The sequence below is a fragment of the Cetorhinus maximus genome, chromosome 24, assembly GCF_964194155.1.
Source record: "Cetorhinus maximus chromosome 24, sCetMax3.hap1.1, whole genome shotgun sequence".
Classification (NCBI taxonomy): domain Eukaryota; kingdom Metazoa; phylum Chordata; class Chondrichthyes; order Lamniformes; family Cetorhinidae; genus Cetorhinus; species Cetorhinus maximus.
In genome coordinates, this window is record NC_135902.1 from 921845 (window position 1) to 939212 (window position 17368).

Here is a 17368-nt window from a genome sequence, read left to right on the forward strand (position 1 = left end):
CCTTCCCTTTCCCTTTTTTATTTATCTTAATTTGTTAGTAATAGGGATTAAATGCTGGCTGGAGCCTCTTATTTAATACCTACCTAATCTTTCCATTGTCTTCTGACCCTATCTGGAGGTAAATGTAAACTTGAGGTCATCCAAACTCTAGTGTCTTCTTGACTTGGAGCAACTCCCGTTCCCCTTCATTCTTGTGCTCGCTGACCTACATTGGCTCTTGGTCAAATAATGTCTTGATTTTAAAATTCCGTTTTCAAATCCATCCATGGCCTCATCCCTTCCAATCTCTGTAACCTCCCTATCTCTCTAATCTCCTCCAGCCCCACAAGCTTCCAAGATATCTGTGCTCCTCTCGTTCTGGCCATTTGTGCATTCTCAATTATAACTGCTCTGCCACTGGTGGTTGTGCCTCCTGTGGCCTCCCCCCCCACCATCCACAGAATTTGACAGTGCAGAAAAGGGCCTTTGGCCCATTGAGTCTGCACTGACACATGAGAAACACCTGACCTACCTACCTAATCCCATTTACCAGCACTTGGCCCATAGCCTTGAATGTTATGACGTGCCAAGTGCTCATCTAGGTACTTCTTAAAGGATGTGAGGCAACCCACCTCCACCACCCTCCCAGGCAGCGCATTCCAGACCGTCACCACCCTCTGGGTAAAAATGTTTTTCCTCACATCCCCCCTAAACCTCCTGCCCCTCACCTTGAACTTATGTCCCCTCGTGACTGACCCTTCAACTAAGGGGAACAGCTGCTCCCTATCCACCCTGTCCATGCCCCTCATAATCTTGTACACCTCGATCAGGTCACCCCTCAGTCTTCTCTGCTCCAACAAAAACAACCCAAGTCTATCCAACCTCTCTTCATAACTTAAATGTTTCATCCCAGGCAACATCCTGGTGAATCTCCTCTGCACCCCCTCCAGTGAAATCACATCCTTCCTATAATGTGATGACCAGAACTGCACATAGTACTCCAGCTGTGGCCTCACCAAGGTTCTATACAACTCTAACATGACCTCCCTACTTTTGTAATCTATACCTCAATTGATAAAGGCATGTGTCTCCTATGCCTTTTTCACCACCCTGCTAACGTGCCCCTCTGCCTTCAGAGAGCTATGGACACACATGCCAAGGTCCCTTTGTTCCTCAGAACTTCCTAGTGTCATGCTGTTCATTGAATACTTCCTTATCAAATTACTCCTTCCAAAGTGTATCACTTCTCATTTTTCAGGGTTAAATTCCATCTGCCCATTTGACCATCCCGTCTCTATTTTCCTGTAGCCCAAGACACTCAACCTCACTGTTAACCACCCGGCCAATCTTTGTGTCATCCGCAAACTTACTAATCCTACCCCTCATATAGTCATCTATGTCGTTTATATAAATGACAAATAATAGGGGACCCAGCACAGATCCCTGTGGTACGCCACTGGACACTGGCTTCCAGTCACTAAAGCATCCTTCTGTCATCGCCCTCTGTCTCCTACAACTAAGCCAATCTATACCAAGAAGGAGAAATTGGAGTGAGAGAAAACTAGCAAGCAATATAAAAACATTCAGTAGCAGTTTCTACAAGTATATAATTTTTAAAAAGGTAGCTAAAGCAAGCATTGGTCCCTTAGACGATGAGACTGGAGAATTAACCAGAGAAAACAAAGAAATTGGCAAAGAAGTACTGTCACTACTGAGTCCAGGGTATGTGTAGCACTCATACTACTGAGTCCAAAGAGGAAGGGGTGAGGCTGTGGAAAGCTTGCAACATGAGGATGAGAGTTTCAAAATCTGTCAGAAAGCACAAGGGTTAAGGCTGAACATGACTTGCTGCAAGCTAGAATACTGTTAAGGTATTTTTATGAACAAGTAATTTTATGTCTTCAAAGTAGACGATACAAAAAAAGTTCCAAATATAGTAGAAAATCAAGAGACAAAATGTAGGGAGGAACTTGAAACTATCACTAGAGAAAAAAATAATGGAAATACTAATGGGACCTGAAGCTGACATGTCCCCTGAACCTGATGGCCTACATCCTTGGCTCTTAAAAGAAGTGGCTGTTGAGATAGTGGATGCATTGGTTGCAATCTTCCAAAATTCTGGAAAGGTCCCAGTAGGTGGGAAAACTACAAATGTAACACCTCTATTCAAGAAAGGAGGGAGACTGAATGCAGCAAACTAGAGGCCAGTTAGCCTGACATCTGTCGTTGGGAAAATGCTAGAATCAATTATTAATGAGGTAGCAGGAGTTAGAAATCATAATGCAATGAGGCAGAGTCAATATGGTTTTGTGAAAGACCATAAGACATAGGAGCAGAAATAGGCCATTCAGCCCATCGAGTCTGCTCCGCCATTCAATGAGATCATGGCTGATCTGATAATCCTCAATTCCAATTTCCTGCCTTTTCCCCATAACCCTTGATTCCCTTACTTATTAAAAATCTGTCTATCTCTACCTTGAATATATTTAATGACCCACATCTCTACAGCCCTCTGCAGTAAAGAATTCCACAGATTCACTACCCTCAGAGAAGAAATTCCTCCTCAACTCTGTCTTAAATGGGTGACCCTGTACTCTGAGATTATGCCCTCTGGTCCTAGACTCTCCCACAAGGGGAAACAGCCTCTCAGCATCTACCTTCTCAAGCCCCCTGAGAATCTTCTGTTTCAATAAGGTCACCTCTCATTGTTCTAAACTCCAATGAGTACAGGCCCAACCTACTCAACCTCTCCTCCATAAGAAAATCCCTCAATACCCAGGATCAACCTAGTGAACCTTCTCTGGACTGCATCCAATGCCAGTATATCTTTGCTTAGATAAGGTGTCCAAAACTGTTCACAGTGTTCTAGGTGTGGTCTAAATAGTGCCTTGTATAGTTTTAGCAAGACTTCCCTATTTTTATACTCCATTCCCTTTGAAATAAAGGCCAACATTCTATTTGTCTTACCAATTACCTGCTGAACTTGTGTGTTAGGTTTTTGGGATTCATGCAGGAGGACTCACAAGTCCCTCTGCTGTAGCTTTCTGAAGTCTTTCTCCATTTAAATAATATTCAGCTCCTCTATATTCCTGCCAAAATGCATAACTAACATTTTCCCAAATTATATTCCACCTGCCAAGTTTTTGCCCACTCACTTAACCTGTCTATATCCCTCTGTAGACTCTGTCATCCTCAACACTTGCTTTCCCACCTATTTTTGTGTCATCTGCAAACTTGGCAATAGTACATTCACTTTCCTCATCTAAGTAATTAATATACATTATAAATAATTGTGGCCCCAGCACTGATCCCTGTGGCACTCCACTAGTTACAGGTTGCCATCCTGAAAATCCCCCCCTTCTCCCAAATCTGTATGCTATTAGTTAGCCAATCCTCTATCCATGCTAATATACTAACCCCAACACCATGGGCTCTTTTCTTCTTAAGTAGCCTTATGTGCAGTACCTTATCGAGTGCCTTTTAGAAATCCAAATATATTACATCTACTGGTTCCCCTTCATCTATCCTGCTTGTTCCTTCAAAGAATTCTAATGGGAAATCATGTCTGACAAATTTATTAGTTCTTTGAGGGTGTAACAAGCAGGGTAGATTAAGGGGAACCAGTAGATGATGTGTATTTAGTTTTCCAAAAGACATTCGATGAGGTGCTACATAAAAGGTTAATGCACAAGATACAAGCTCATGATGGGGTTGATCTATTAGCATGGATAGAGAATTAGCTAATAGGAGAAGGGATAAATGAATCATTTTCAACTTGGCAAACTACAGCCAGCGGATCAGTGCTGCCTCAATTATTTACGAACTATGTAAAATGCAATTGGGCATGCATTTAAAGAGGATCCATTTGCAGGATTATGGAGGTAAAGCTGGTGTGGGATTATATCTATTCTGAATCAATGACATTTAGTATGATGGTAATGCCACACAACATGATAGTGTGTCCTCAATGCGATAAAACAAATTACCAGTTAGACCATATAGAATCATAACACTAACAGCACAGAAAGAGGCCATCAGCCCATTATCCCTGTACCAGCTCTTTGGAAGAGATATACTTACTCCCCTACTCTTTCCCCATAGCTCAGCAAATGTTTCCTTCAAATACTCATGTAATTTCATTTTCAAAGTTATTATTGAATTTGTTTCCTCAACTCCAGCTCCCTGCCCTCTACCCCATCTTTCCAGTCTCTCTCTCTCTCTCAGCTGTTGCCCAGAGACTGTTGCTTATATAGGTAACTGTGGAAATTAGTTTTGTCTGTCTGTTAATCACATGCAACAAATAACTTGGGCGATTCTTTCTTCAATGCTGTGCTGTTAATTTGTGTGAATGGAATCTAGAGGTGAAGGGTCAGGACTGGGAAATGTGCCTGTGTGTGTGAGGTGGACTAATGTGCATGCACTCCCACTGGTAATCTATTTAGACCAAATGGCTATGGGTAGTGAGTAGGAGAGTGGAACTAGACATCAAAGGCACTATATGAATGTAAGTTGTTGTTAAAGGCATCCCAACTAGTGACAGGGCACAGATTTAATCCGCATCCGCAGTATTTTGCTTTTATCGGCATAGATTTGATGTTCTGTTTCTGTGCTGTGAGATGGAGAAAGGACCGCAGCATAAAAAACAAAGTAAAACAATGTAAATGTAATTTCAGATGGAGCAATTACACTAGCAGTAGCCCTCGGGTAACTAAGGATTGGGGCTGGGTGGGAGTGTAATTGAGGTCAGAAGGAGAGGGATCTGAGTCTTGAGGGATGAGGGTCTGGGGAGATTGAGTGGAGGACTCCAGTGAGCTGTGAGACTATTTTTCACGCTGAATGGTGGGCTGCAAATACTTTCAGCTAAAGGCACCAGTGAGATGATTAAGTTCTGTTCAAGGTCTCGCACACAAAGACAAAATATTCAACGTTTATACTCAGCTTAAAATATTGCAATGTTCCAATGAGATAAGCAGCAAAAAGTGCGAGTGTGATGTGATGTGAACTGGTTCGCTGCCAGCACAGATTCTGGAATCTCCGTAGGAGCTGAACTTTGGAGCTGAGCTGCACTTAACACTCAGCATTCACTATGGAGAGACACATCTTTGCAATCTCTCTCTGCCTGTTGGCTTTTTCTACCCCTGGAATCTTGGTAAGTCCCCATTTTAATGCAGGTGTGGGTTTGGGTTTTCGGGAGAGGTTGGAGAGTGAGCTGTTTCTATGAGTATTTGATGAGAAAGCTGGCTCGGGTTCACACTGTACAATTTGCTGCAATGATGTGGCCTTTGTTCTCTGTTGTATCCCCTGAAAGTGTGGCAGTTCTGTTGATATTTGCCCCATCGGTGATTTCTCCCTTTTGGCTTTTACCCCATCAATGTTTAACCCCTGTCGGTGTTTGCCTCCTGTTGGTATTTAACCCCTGTTAGTGTTTACTCCTATGGGTATTTGTTGTCTGTGCCCGCTCTTCTCGGCTTGTTTTCTTTCCCAGGCGGGCGGCTGTAATATGACTGGGTTCTGGCGGAACGAACTGGGTTCCGTCTTTTACCTGAGTGAGGCCGAGGACTTCACGCTGAACGGCCAGTATTTGACCGCGGTGGAGGCGGCGAGGGGTGAGGCTGGACCCGACAGACAAGCCCAAGTGATCGGCATCAGGAACAGCGGCAGAGAGCCAACATTCAGCATGTCTACAGCCTGGGCCGGAGGTAACACCCAGGGACAGACACAACCAGCCGACAAACACCAGGAGCAACCGAACTAATAACCCAGCGAAATGAAAAACCTCCAATATCAATTTTTCTCAAATTAATTAGCTGCAATATTAATTAACTAACTCCATTTTAATTAACTTCAATGTTAAATAACCCCATATTAATTAACAACCAATGACAATTAACTCTGCCAAATTAAACACCAATAATTATTAATATAAAAACAGAAAATGCTGGAAAAATTCAGCAGGTCTGGCAGCATCTGTGGAGAGAATAACAAGAGTTGACGTTTCGAGTCCGTATGACTTCTTAGGAGCTATAAATGCCTTTTTAGTTTTAAAAAGGACATACAGGACTCGAAACGTGAACTTGTTCTCTCTCCACAGATGCTATCAGACCTGAGTTTTTTTTTCCAGCATTTTCTGTTTTTAAAGACTTCCAGCATCCGCAGTACTTTGCTTTCACCAACAATTACCTCCCACTATTAAATAATCCCAGCATTAAATAACCCAATACTAATTAACCCCACAATTAAGGAACAACCAATACTAATTAACCTGCAATAATTAAATCCCAGTAACACCCAATATTATTTAACTCATAATAATTAACTCCAATATTAAACACTCCTCAATATCAATTAGCCCCAATATTAAATGCCCTGAATTTTAAATTAGCTCAACATTAATTAACCCTAATTTTAATTATCCTCTATTAATTCACCCTTATGTAGAGAAATTGGAGTTAATAACAGAAGTCTCTAGAAATATATATTCAAATAGTCCCCATAGAAATTAGTCTCCAAATGGATGAAGTGAGACCAAACACTGAATAGATGCCTTGGCATCAACCCTAATACATTGGACCTTACCACCCACTATACAGGATAGTTACACGATTGTTATCTCCCACTATATGGGATAGCAAGTATCTGTGTGAGAATACTTGGGTGAGAGTGATCATGGGGTTTAGATTAGCAATGAAACTCTTTCGAGTTATCAACAGTCACAGATTGCAACTCTTTTGAGTACAATCACAGTTCTTGGTTTCCAGGAGTGGGACATGAACCCACAACCCTCTGATTCAAAGGCGAGGGTGCTATGAACTGAGCCACAGCTGACACCTCAGATTAGCAATGAAGAAGGACAAGGAATGATCTAAAGTAAAACATCTAAATTGGAAGAGGGCTAACTTCAAGGGGATAAAAGCGGGTCTAACCAGGGCAAAATAGAACCAAAGTTTGACAGGAAAACTGTAACAAAACAATGGGTGATCTTTAAGAAACATGCTTCAGGTACAGGTTACGAACATTCCAACTTAAGGGGAACCAAGTCCTTGGATAACGAAAGAAATGAAGAATATGGTGAAACAAAAAAGAGGGTGAATGATGCATGTCAGGTGAATTCTTCAAGCAAAAACCAGGTCAAATACAATAAGTTGAAAGGGGGGTGAAGAGGAAAATAAGACTGGCAAAGAGAGAATATGAGGATAGAATGGCAGTCAACATAAAAGGGAACCCAAAAATCTTCCAATGGCATGTAAATAGTAAGTGGGTAGTAAAAGGTGGGGTGGGGCCTAATAGGGACAAAGATGGTGATATAACCTTAAGAGGTACAGGACGTGGTTAGAACTCTTAATGGGCACTTTGTATTGGTGTTTACTAAGGAACAGGATGTTAATAAACATTGATAGAAGCGGAGATGGTAGACGTAATACATGGGGCGAAAACTGATAGGCAGGCTGTACCAGAAAGGCTGGCTACACTTAGGGTAGATAAGTCATTTGGTCTGGATGGCATGCATCCAGGTTTGGAAAGGAAGTGGGGTGGAGATAATGGAAGGGCTTGCCATAATCTTCCAATCTTCCCTAGATACAGGAGGAGGTGCTAAAGGATTGGAAAGTGGCAAATATGTGACACCCTTATTCAAGGAAGGGTGTAAGGACATTCCTGGTAATGACAGGCCAGTCAGTTTAACGTCAGTGGTGGGTAAGATAGATAATCAGGGAGAAAATTAACAGCCACTTGGACAGGTTTGAATTAATTAAGGAGAGCTAACACAGATTGGTAAAGGCAGATAGTATTTGACTAATTTAATTGGATTTCTTGATGAAGTAAAAGAAAAGGTTAATGGAGGGCTGTTGTCCAAATAGATTATAAAAAAGTAACAAAGAGCCACATAAAAGGTTGGTTAACAAAATTGGGGCTCAGGGAATAGGAAGGTCAGTGTCAGTTTGGATAATAAATTGGCTTAAGGACAAAAAACAGGGAGTTGTGGTACACGGTTGTTTTTCAAACTGGAAGCTGGTAGTCTTCTCCAATGGACAGTGCTAGGACCACTATCTTTCTGATAAATATTAAATGACATGGATATCAGAATATTGGAGTAAAAATTTGAAATTTGCCTATGATACCAAATTTGGAGGTTTGAGAAACAGTGAGGATGATACCAATCAACCGCAACAGGACATAGATAGGCTAGCAGAATGGGCAGACAAGTGACAGATGGAATTTAACACAAAGCAGTGTGAGGTAATGCATTTTGGCAGAAGGGAAAGGGAGAAGCAATATAGGCTTAATGACTACAGTCTAAAGAGTGTGCAAGGGACAAAGGGACCTGGGTATTCATGTGCATAGATCTTTGAAGGTGGCAGAATATATGATAGGGTCGTTAGCAAAGCATATGGGATCTTGGGCTTTATGGGTAGGTGCAGTGAGTAAAAAAGCAGGGAAGTTATACATAACTTTTATAAAGCTCTGGTCAGACCACAACTAGTGTATTCCATCCAGTTCTGGTCACCATGCTTGAAGAAGGATATGAGAGTCCTGGAGAGATTGGTGCAGAGATTTACCAGAATGGTTCCAGGGATGAGGGATTTTTAGCTGCAAGGCTGTTCTCCTTGAAACAAAAGATTGGAAGGAGATCTAACAAAGGTGTACAAGGTTATTACACATTTACATAGGATAGACAACAAAAAACTGTTCCCATTAGCTGATGGTACAAGGACTGGGGACACAGATTTTAAGGTTTTGGGCATGAGTTCCAAGAAGGCAGGCGAGGAAGGACTTTTTTAACACAGCGATGTCATAATGGTATTGTCACTGGACTAGTAATCCAGAGACCCAGGGTAATGCTCTGGGGACCCTGGGTTCAAATCTCACCATGGTGATAGTGGAATTTGAATTCAATAAAAATCTGGAATTAATAGTCTCATAATGACCATGAAACCATTGTCGATTGTCGTAAAAACCCATCTGGTTCACTAATGCCTTTTAGAGAAGGAAATATGCTGCCCTTACCTGGTCTGGCCTACATGTCACTCCAGGTCTACAGCAGTGTGGTCGACTCGTAAATACCCTCTGAAATGGCCACTCAGTTGTGTCAAACCGCTAAAAACAAGTCGATAAGGAATGAAATCAGATGGACCACCCGGCAGCATCCTAGGCACCGGAAATGACAATGGCAAACTCAGCCCTGTCGACCCTGCAAAGTCCTCCTTACTAACATCTGGGGGCTAGTGCCAAAATTGGGAGAGCTGTCTCACAGACTAGTCAAGTAACAGCCTGACATAGTCATACTCACAAAATCATACTTACAGATAATGTTCCAGACACCACCATCACCATCCTTGGGTATGTCTGTCCCACCGGCAGTACAGACCCAGCAGAGGTGGTGGCACAGTGGTATACAGTCAGGAGGGAGTTGCCCTGGGGGTCCTCAACATCGACTCTGGACCCCATGAAGTCTCATGGCATCAGGTCAAACATGGGCAAGGAAACCACCTGCTGATTACCACGTACCATCCCTCCTCAGCTTATGAATCAGTGCGCCTCCATGTGTACTCTGGGTGGGGGACTTCAATTTCTATCACCAAGAGTGGCTCGATAGCACCACTATAGACTGAGCTGGCCGAGTCCTTAAGGGCATAGCTGCTAGACTGGGTCTGCGGCAGGTGGTGAGGGAACCAACAAGAGGGAAAAACGTACTTGACCTCATCCTCACCAATCCGCCTGCCGAAGATGCATCTGTCCATGACAGTATCGATAGGAGTGACCACCGCACAGTCCTTGTGGAGACAAAGTCCCGTCTTCACATTGAGGATACCCGCTATCGTATTGTGTGGCACTACCACCATGCTAAATGGGATAGATTTCGAACAGCATGCAATAAACAGTGCAAAGCGATTCTACAACCAACAGATCTGCAATCAGTACTCCATGGAGGAGTACTGATTCATAAGCTGAGGAGGGATGGTACCAACGGATCAGATCTAAGCTCTGCGGTCCTACTACATCCAGTCGTGAAATCTGGTGGACAATTGAACAACTCACTGGAAGAGAAGGCTCCATAAATATCCCCATCCTCAATGATAGGGGAGCCCAGCACATCGGTGCAAAAGATAAGTCTGAAGCACTTGCAACAATCTTCAACCAGAAGTGCTGAGTGCATGATCCATCTCGGCAATCTCCAGAGGTCCCCAGCATCACAAATGCCAGTTTTCAGCCAATTCGATTCACTCCACGTGACATCAAGAAATAGCTGATGGCACTGGATACTGCAAAGGCTATGGGCCCTGACAATATTCCGGCAATATTACTGAAGATTTATGTGCCGGAACTTGTCGCGCCCCTAGCCAAGCTGTTCCAGTACAGCTACAGCACTGGCATCTACCCGGCAACATGGAAAATTACCCAGGTATGTCCTGTACACAAAAAGCAAGACAAATCCAACCCAGCCAATTACCGCCCCATCAGCCTACTCTCGATCATCAGTAAAGTGATGGAAGGGGTCCTCAACATTGCTATCAAGTGGTACTTGATTAGGAATAACCTGCTCACTGACGCTCAGTTTGGGTTCCACCAGGGCCAGAGTGACTGCCCTTGATATCAAGGCAACATTTGACCAAGTGTGGCATCGAGGAGCCCTAGCAAACCTGGAGTGAATGAGAATCGGGGAAAATTCCCCACTGTTAGAAGCCATACCTAGCCCAAAGGAAGATAGTTGTGGTTGTTGGAGGGCAATCATCTCAGTTCCAGGACATCACTGCTGGAGTTCCTCAGGGTAGTGTCCTAGGCCCAACCATCTTCAGCTGCTTCATCAATGACCTTCCTTCCATCGTAAGGTCAGAAGTGGGGATATTCGCTGATGATTGCACAATGTTCAGCACCATTCGTGACTCCTCAGATACTGAAGCAGTCCTTGTCCAAATGCAGCAAGACCTGGACAATATCCAGGTTCGGGCTGACAAGAGGCAAGTAAAATTCACGCCACACAAGTGCCAAGCAATGACCATCTCCAACAAGAGAAAATCTAACCATCACCCCTTGACATTCAATGGCATTATCATCGCTAAATCCCCAACTATCAATATCCTGGGGGTTACCATTTACCAGAAACTAAACTGGACTAGCCATATACTGTGGCTATAAGTGCAGATAAAAGGCTAGGAATCCTGTGGCGAGTAACTCACCTCCTGACTCCCCAAAGCCTGTCCACCATCTACAAGGTACAGGTCAGGAGTGTGATAGAATACTCTCCACTTGCCTGGATGAGTGCAGCTCCAACAATACTCCAAGAAGCTTGACACTATCCAGGACAAAGCAGCCCGCTTGACTGGCACCCCCACAAACATTCACTCCCTCCATCACCGACGCACAGTGGCAGCAGTGTGTACCATCTACAAGATGCACTGCAGGAATTCACCAAGGCTCCTTAGACAGCACTTTCCAAACTCACAACTGCTACCATCTAGAAGGACAAGGGCAGCAGACACATGGGAACACCACCACCTGGAAGTTCCCCTCCAAGCCACACAACATCCAGACTTGGAACTATATTGCCGTTCCTTCACTGTTGCTGGGTTAAAATCCTGGAACTCCCTCCCTAACAGCACTGTGGGTGTACCTACACCATATGGATTGCAGTGGTTCAAGACGACAGCTCACCACCACCTTCTCAAGGGCAATTAGGGATGGGCAATAAATGTTGGTCTAGCCAGCCACACCCCATGAATGAATAAAAAAAAGAAAAAAACCTGGAACACTCTGCGTATGATGGTGGTGGAAGCGGGATGATCAATGATTTCAAAAGGAAATTGGATAGGCACTTGAAGTAAGAAGTTAGAACGAAGGAATGGGACTGACTGGATTGCTCTACAAAGAACCGGCATGGATTCAATAGGCTGAATGGCCTCCTTCTGTGCTTAATGACTTGGTGATTGTTACCTCTCATTACACAGGATATAGTAAAGTTACATAATCGTTATCACCCACTATACCGGGTAGTTACACATTTTTATCTCTCTCTATCCTGACATTTCCTCTTTCTATGAAAGATCATTTAACATTTGTGACTAATACAAATCCTATAAAATTAGCTTCACCAGCGATCCATCACAAAACAAAAACACTTCTTACTAATTTGAAAGGTTATTCGTTGCATTTCCCATTCATTCAAGGAAAGGAAGCAGGAATGGGCAGGACAGAGACTGATTTCTATATATTCATTTTCCATCCTTGAGATCTACCCAATCCAATGTGAGGGTGTCATGTTTATTCAGTATGATCCAACTGTGACCCAGCACCCTCTGTAATTTATTTATTTCCGATTTACACCAGGCAACAGGAACATCATAATTGATAGATCGAGCAGCATGAATCCTAACCACAAAACCTGTACCCCAACCACAAAACCCCATATTCTAACCATGAACCCCCATACCTAACCACAAAACCCCATATTCTAACTATGAACCCCCATCCCTAACCACAAACCGCTTACCCTAACACAAACATTGTACCCTAACCATGACTCCCGTACCCTAACCACAAGCCCCATACCCTAACACAAACATTGTACCCTAACCATGAACCCCATCCCTAACCACAAACCCCATACCCTAACACAATCCGCAGACCCTAACCATGACTCCCATACCCTAACCACAAACCCCATACCCTAACACAAACATTGTACCCTAACCATGAACCCCATACCCTAATCACAAACCCCATACCCTAACACAAACATTGTACCCTAACCACAAACCCCATAAGCTAACACAAACATTGTGTACCTTAACCATGACTCCCATACCCTAACCAAAAGCCTCATACCCTAACACAATCTGCAGACCCTAACCATGACTCCCGTACCCTAACCACAAACCCCATACCCTAACACAATCCACAGACCCTAACCATGACTCCCATACCCTAACCACAAACCCCATACCCTAACACAAACGTTGTACCCTAACCATGAACCCCATACCCTAATCACAAACCCCATACCCTAACACAAACATTGTACCCTAACCATGAACCCCATACCCTAACCACAAACCCCATACCCTAACACAAACATTGTACCCTAACCACAAACCCCATAAGCTAACACAAACATTGTGTACCCTAACCACAAAACCCATACCTTAACCATGACTCCCATACCCTAACCACAAACCCCATACCCTAACACAAACATTGTACCCTAACCATGACTCCCGTACCCTAACACAAATACCCTATACTAACCATGGCTCCTGTACTCTAACCACAAAACCCATATGCCTATAAAGCACACTGTACCCCAACCACAGGTCCCATAAGGTAACCATCCCTGATGTCTGATCTCTGGGTATCCCCTTGCCCATCCCACTCCTATTATTTTCAATTATTATTTAGTTCACAGGTTATCTAAATTGAAAAATGGGAGCCCCACACAAACACTGTCCCGGTCCCTGCAAAGACAGAGCCCCTCTCTTACTAATTGTGGACCTCATTCTTTGACTTATTCAATCTTTAACTGCCTCTTTGGCCTTTGGTCTTTGTACCCTATCTCTCCCTGTTTCTGAGTTTATATCCCTGTCTCTTGGTGTCTCTGACTCTCTTTCTATCTCTCCCTCCCTGTTTCTCTCTATCCCTCTGTCTCCCTTTATCTCTCCCTCTCCGTTTTCCTCTCTCTCTCTGCTGTCTCTATCTCTCTGTGTCTCCCTCTAGCTCCCTCTCTATACCCTCCTCCCTCTGTCTCTCCATCTTTCCCACTATCCCTCTCTCTCTCTCCTTCTCACTTTCCCTCCCTCTATCTCTGTCGCCCTCCCTCTGTCTGCCTTTCTTCTTATGAAACAGAATGATGAAAGCAAACCCATTTTGCATTAAATAATCAAAGTAAGTTGTGAATGAATGAGTACTTTAAAAATAGTCGAGGTTTTTCAGTATTTCAGAGTGAAGGCTTGTAGACTTGTTCTCTGAGTCTCATTGAAGAAGCAGATGGGGCAATTGGTGAAGCCTAGTGACTGTGAAGAGTGTTTCCTGTTATTTTCAGGCTCCATTACATCCTGGGTTGGCCAGTGCCTGTTGCTGGAGGGTAGGCAACAAGTTCTGAAGACCACATGGCTGCTGAGATCTCCGGCTACCAGTCTACAGGACGATTGGAAATCAACACGGTGAGCCATCATTGAAGCATACAGATATACAGAAGCAGGCCATTCGGTCTACCAGATCTGTGCCAGCCAAGAAAGTTATTCAGTCTATTCCAACATTCTATTTCTTGGTCAGTAGCCCTGTAGGTTAGAACACTTCAATTTGATGAGGATTTCTGCCTCTATCACATTTCCAGGCAGTGAGTTCCAGGCCCCCCCCATCCTCTGGGTGAAAAACATGCCCCTCAACTCCCCTATAATCCTTCCACCAATGTCTTTAAATCTATGCCCCCAGTTACTGACCTCTCTGCTAATGAAAATAGGTTCTTCTGATCCAATTTTTCTAGGCCCCTCATTATTTGATACACCTCAACTAAAACTCCTCTGACCCTCCCCTGTTTCAAAGAAAATAAACCCAACCTACCCCATCTCTTCTCAAAGCTAAAATTCTCAATTTCCGACAACATCCTCGTAAATCTCCTCTGTACTCTCCCTAGTGCTATCATATTATCCTTGTAATGCAATGACCTGAACTGTACGCAGTACTCTAGCTGTGACCTAACTAGTGTTTTATACAGTTCTAGCATAACCTCCTGCTCTTACACTCTAGGCCACGGCCAATGGAAGAAAGTATCCTGTATAGTAAAAGCAAAATACTGCAGATGTTGGACATCTGAAATAACAACAAAGTGCTGGAAAGACTCAGTAGGTCTGGCAGTATTGTGGAGAGAGAAACAGAGTTAATGTTTCAAGTCCAATATAACTCTTCTTTGGAACATCCTTTATTTTCTCTCTACTCATTCTGACTTGTCCAAGCTCCAGGTCTCTGTTCTTTGTGTAAGCATTGGTTGAGGTTTTTAGGATTTTGAAAGGAATTGATAGAGTAGATAGAGAGAAACTTTTTCCACTGGTGGAGGTAGTCAAGGGGGGTAGGACATGGGGGCATAACCTTAAAATTAGAAGTGGGCTATTTAGGAGAGAAGTTAGGAAACACTTCTTCACATGAAGGGCTGTAGAAGTGTGGAACTCTCTCCCACAGAAGACAATAGAAGCTGAGGTCAGTTAATAATTTTAAATCTGAGGTCAATAGATTTTTACTAGACAAGGGTATTAAAAGATATGGAGCCAAGACAAGTGGATGGAGTTTGGATTCAGATCACACATGATCTTATTGAATGGCGGAACATGCTCAAGGGGCAGAATGGCCTCCCCCTGTTCCTGTGCTGTGTGACTGTTGATGTACCTTCTAATCACATCTTTTTTGACTCTCATAGAATTGGACAAGACACATTCCGCCAAACCAATGGGGCCATCCTGAAAGGGAACCACCGTTAATCTGTCAATCTTTAGTGCGACACACCGCACCAACACTGGACACAGTGTCATTATCATTTCTGCATGGTATTCTCAATAAAGCAAAGTAAGAAAGCCTCATTGTTGTTACTGTGTGTTCTGACGGCAATACAATCCCTGTCTTTCCCAGTGACTCTGGTCCAGGAGGGTTGGAGTTTATCTTCTCAGGAAGGGATAGTAGGTGATTGTGAAGCATATTTTATCTCAATCAAAGCAGGGAATTAACTAATGTCAGTGAGGACAGGGATCAATTCTGTTCCTCCCAGGATGCTCTGTACAGTCTGTTCCCAATACTCCTCACTCCTCATCACCAACTCTCACTTCCTCAAGCTGATCAAAAACTTCATCTTGCACATTGTTTTATTTTATTGTTGGGGCCAGGGGTGGGACAGCAGCATTAGCTCATGTGGCTTAGTACCTGTGCGATGAGGGGAGGAGGGTGAAGCCTGTAATGGTTGGTATCTGGGAAATGGACTGAACTGCAGTAATTGGTTGAAGATCCATTTCCAGTTTGCTAACTGCTATCCTTTACTCTCAGTGATGGCAACAGAAACTCAACACCACCAACCGGATACAAACCAGACACAGTACATCGGATACTAGACACACAACAATGGCATATCCAACACAGAATAAAAGACCAGAAATCAGACATATGTCCCATTAATACTCCGCAATGGGTCAGTACTGGACTAGATTTGGAACATCATGTTTTGGGCACAGCAAAACTTGCTGCATGCAGGAACATCCTGTTTCATTGGGCTGGATTTTCATCCTCGGGGAGTCAGGGAAAATTCCTGGCTCAGCCCACCTGCCTCAGGAGAAAATTCCTACAAGGACGGGAATTTCATTGTGGGAGGATGGGTGCAGGATGCAGTCAGGCCAACCGACCTGGAAAAAAGTTCAGAGGCAGCCACAGGAGCTTCTGGGTGCAGAGGCAGGCGGTTTTAAAGTCCCACTTCTGTGCTGTGGGGCTTTGTCCCAGTTATAATAAAAACAGAAGGCCCCTCCAGCCCTCACCCCCTATACACTCCCCATGCCCCATTCATGCCTCCATGCCAAGCTATGCCCCCCAAACAACCCCTATGACCCTTCAGCCCCCATACCAAACTATGGCATTTCCATGCCCATTCATCCACCATACACTGTATGGAAACAATGAATGTTGTAGTGACTGTAGTATGTGTAAAAAAAAAAGCTTTCAAAAAAGATAGTCATTTATTGATAAAGTCCCACTTTCTTAAAACAACTAATTTTTCCTGCCACCCAATAGAACTGTGAATCATTCGGATCCCTTAAAGCATCAATAGCAGAAACTGTAGGCACTTGAAACCTCTTTATCTTGTGTAAATAAACATTGTGAAATTGACAGCATAGATCAGAGAGTCAGACCTGTCAATCAAGCAATGCTTTTCCTGGAGCTCAGGTATTTCATCAGGCTAATGGATTTCTGGGCTCTCAGCCAAGAATACATAATAACTTGGCATGGGTCATGCCATAAGGTTCTTTGAGGGGATGAGGGATCATAGGGGGTGACTGGGGGCATACCTCAGCATGGGGAGCATGAGGAGGACCTTTTGAACTTACCTTTCATGCAGACTATGGTTCACAAAACTTCGGAGGTGCCATAAACCGTGACTCTTTGAAAAGCTGGCCCAACTCCATGAAAATTGTGGAGGACTAGGACATGCCTATCCTCGCAATAGAGCTGGCCGGGTCATGAGTGCAGGGTGCAGGCCTGTGACCCAAACCAACCACACCTTTGGAAGGCACTCCTGAAAATCAGAAACCCCAGGAATGTGGTCAGGAATCCTGAAATCGGGACCCATTTTCAAAGGGGTCCTGAGTCATCCCAACGCAGTGGAAATCCAGCCCATTATCTGAGGAATTGCATATAGTACTGAACGTAG

At 43.7% G+C, this 17368-nt stretch overlaps 1 protein-coding gene across 1 annotated transcript; it reads left to right on the forward strand.

Annotated features, from left to right (window-relative positions):
* Positions 1-4831: 4831 nt before the first annotated feature.
* Positions 4832-15534, forward strand: LOC144699592 (avidin-related protein 1-like). The gene is made up of 4 exons (XM_078570632.1): positions 4832-5128; positions 5465-5678; positions 14009-14129; positions 15380-15534. Exons 1-4 carry the CDS (start codon positions 5066-5068, stop codon positions 15438-15440), a joined length of 459 nt encoding a protein of 152 aa, XP_078426758.1. The 5' UTR covers positions 4832-5065; the 3' UTR covers positions 15441-15534.
* The last annotated feature ends 1834 nt before the right edge of the window (positions 15535-17368 follow it).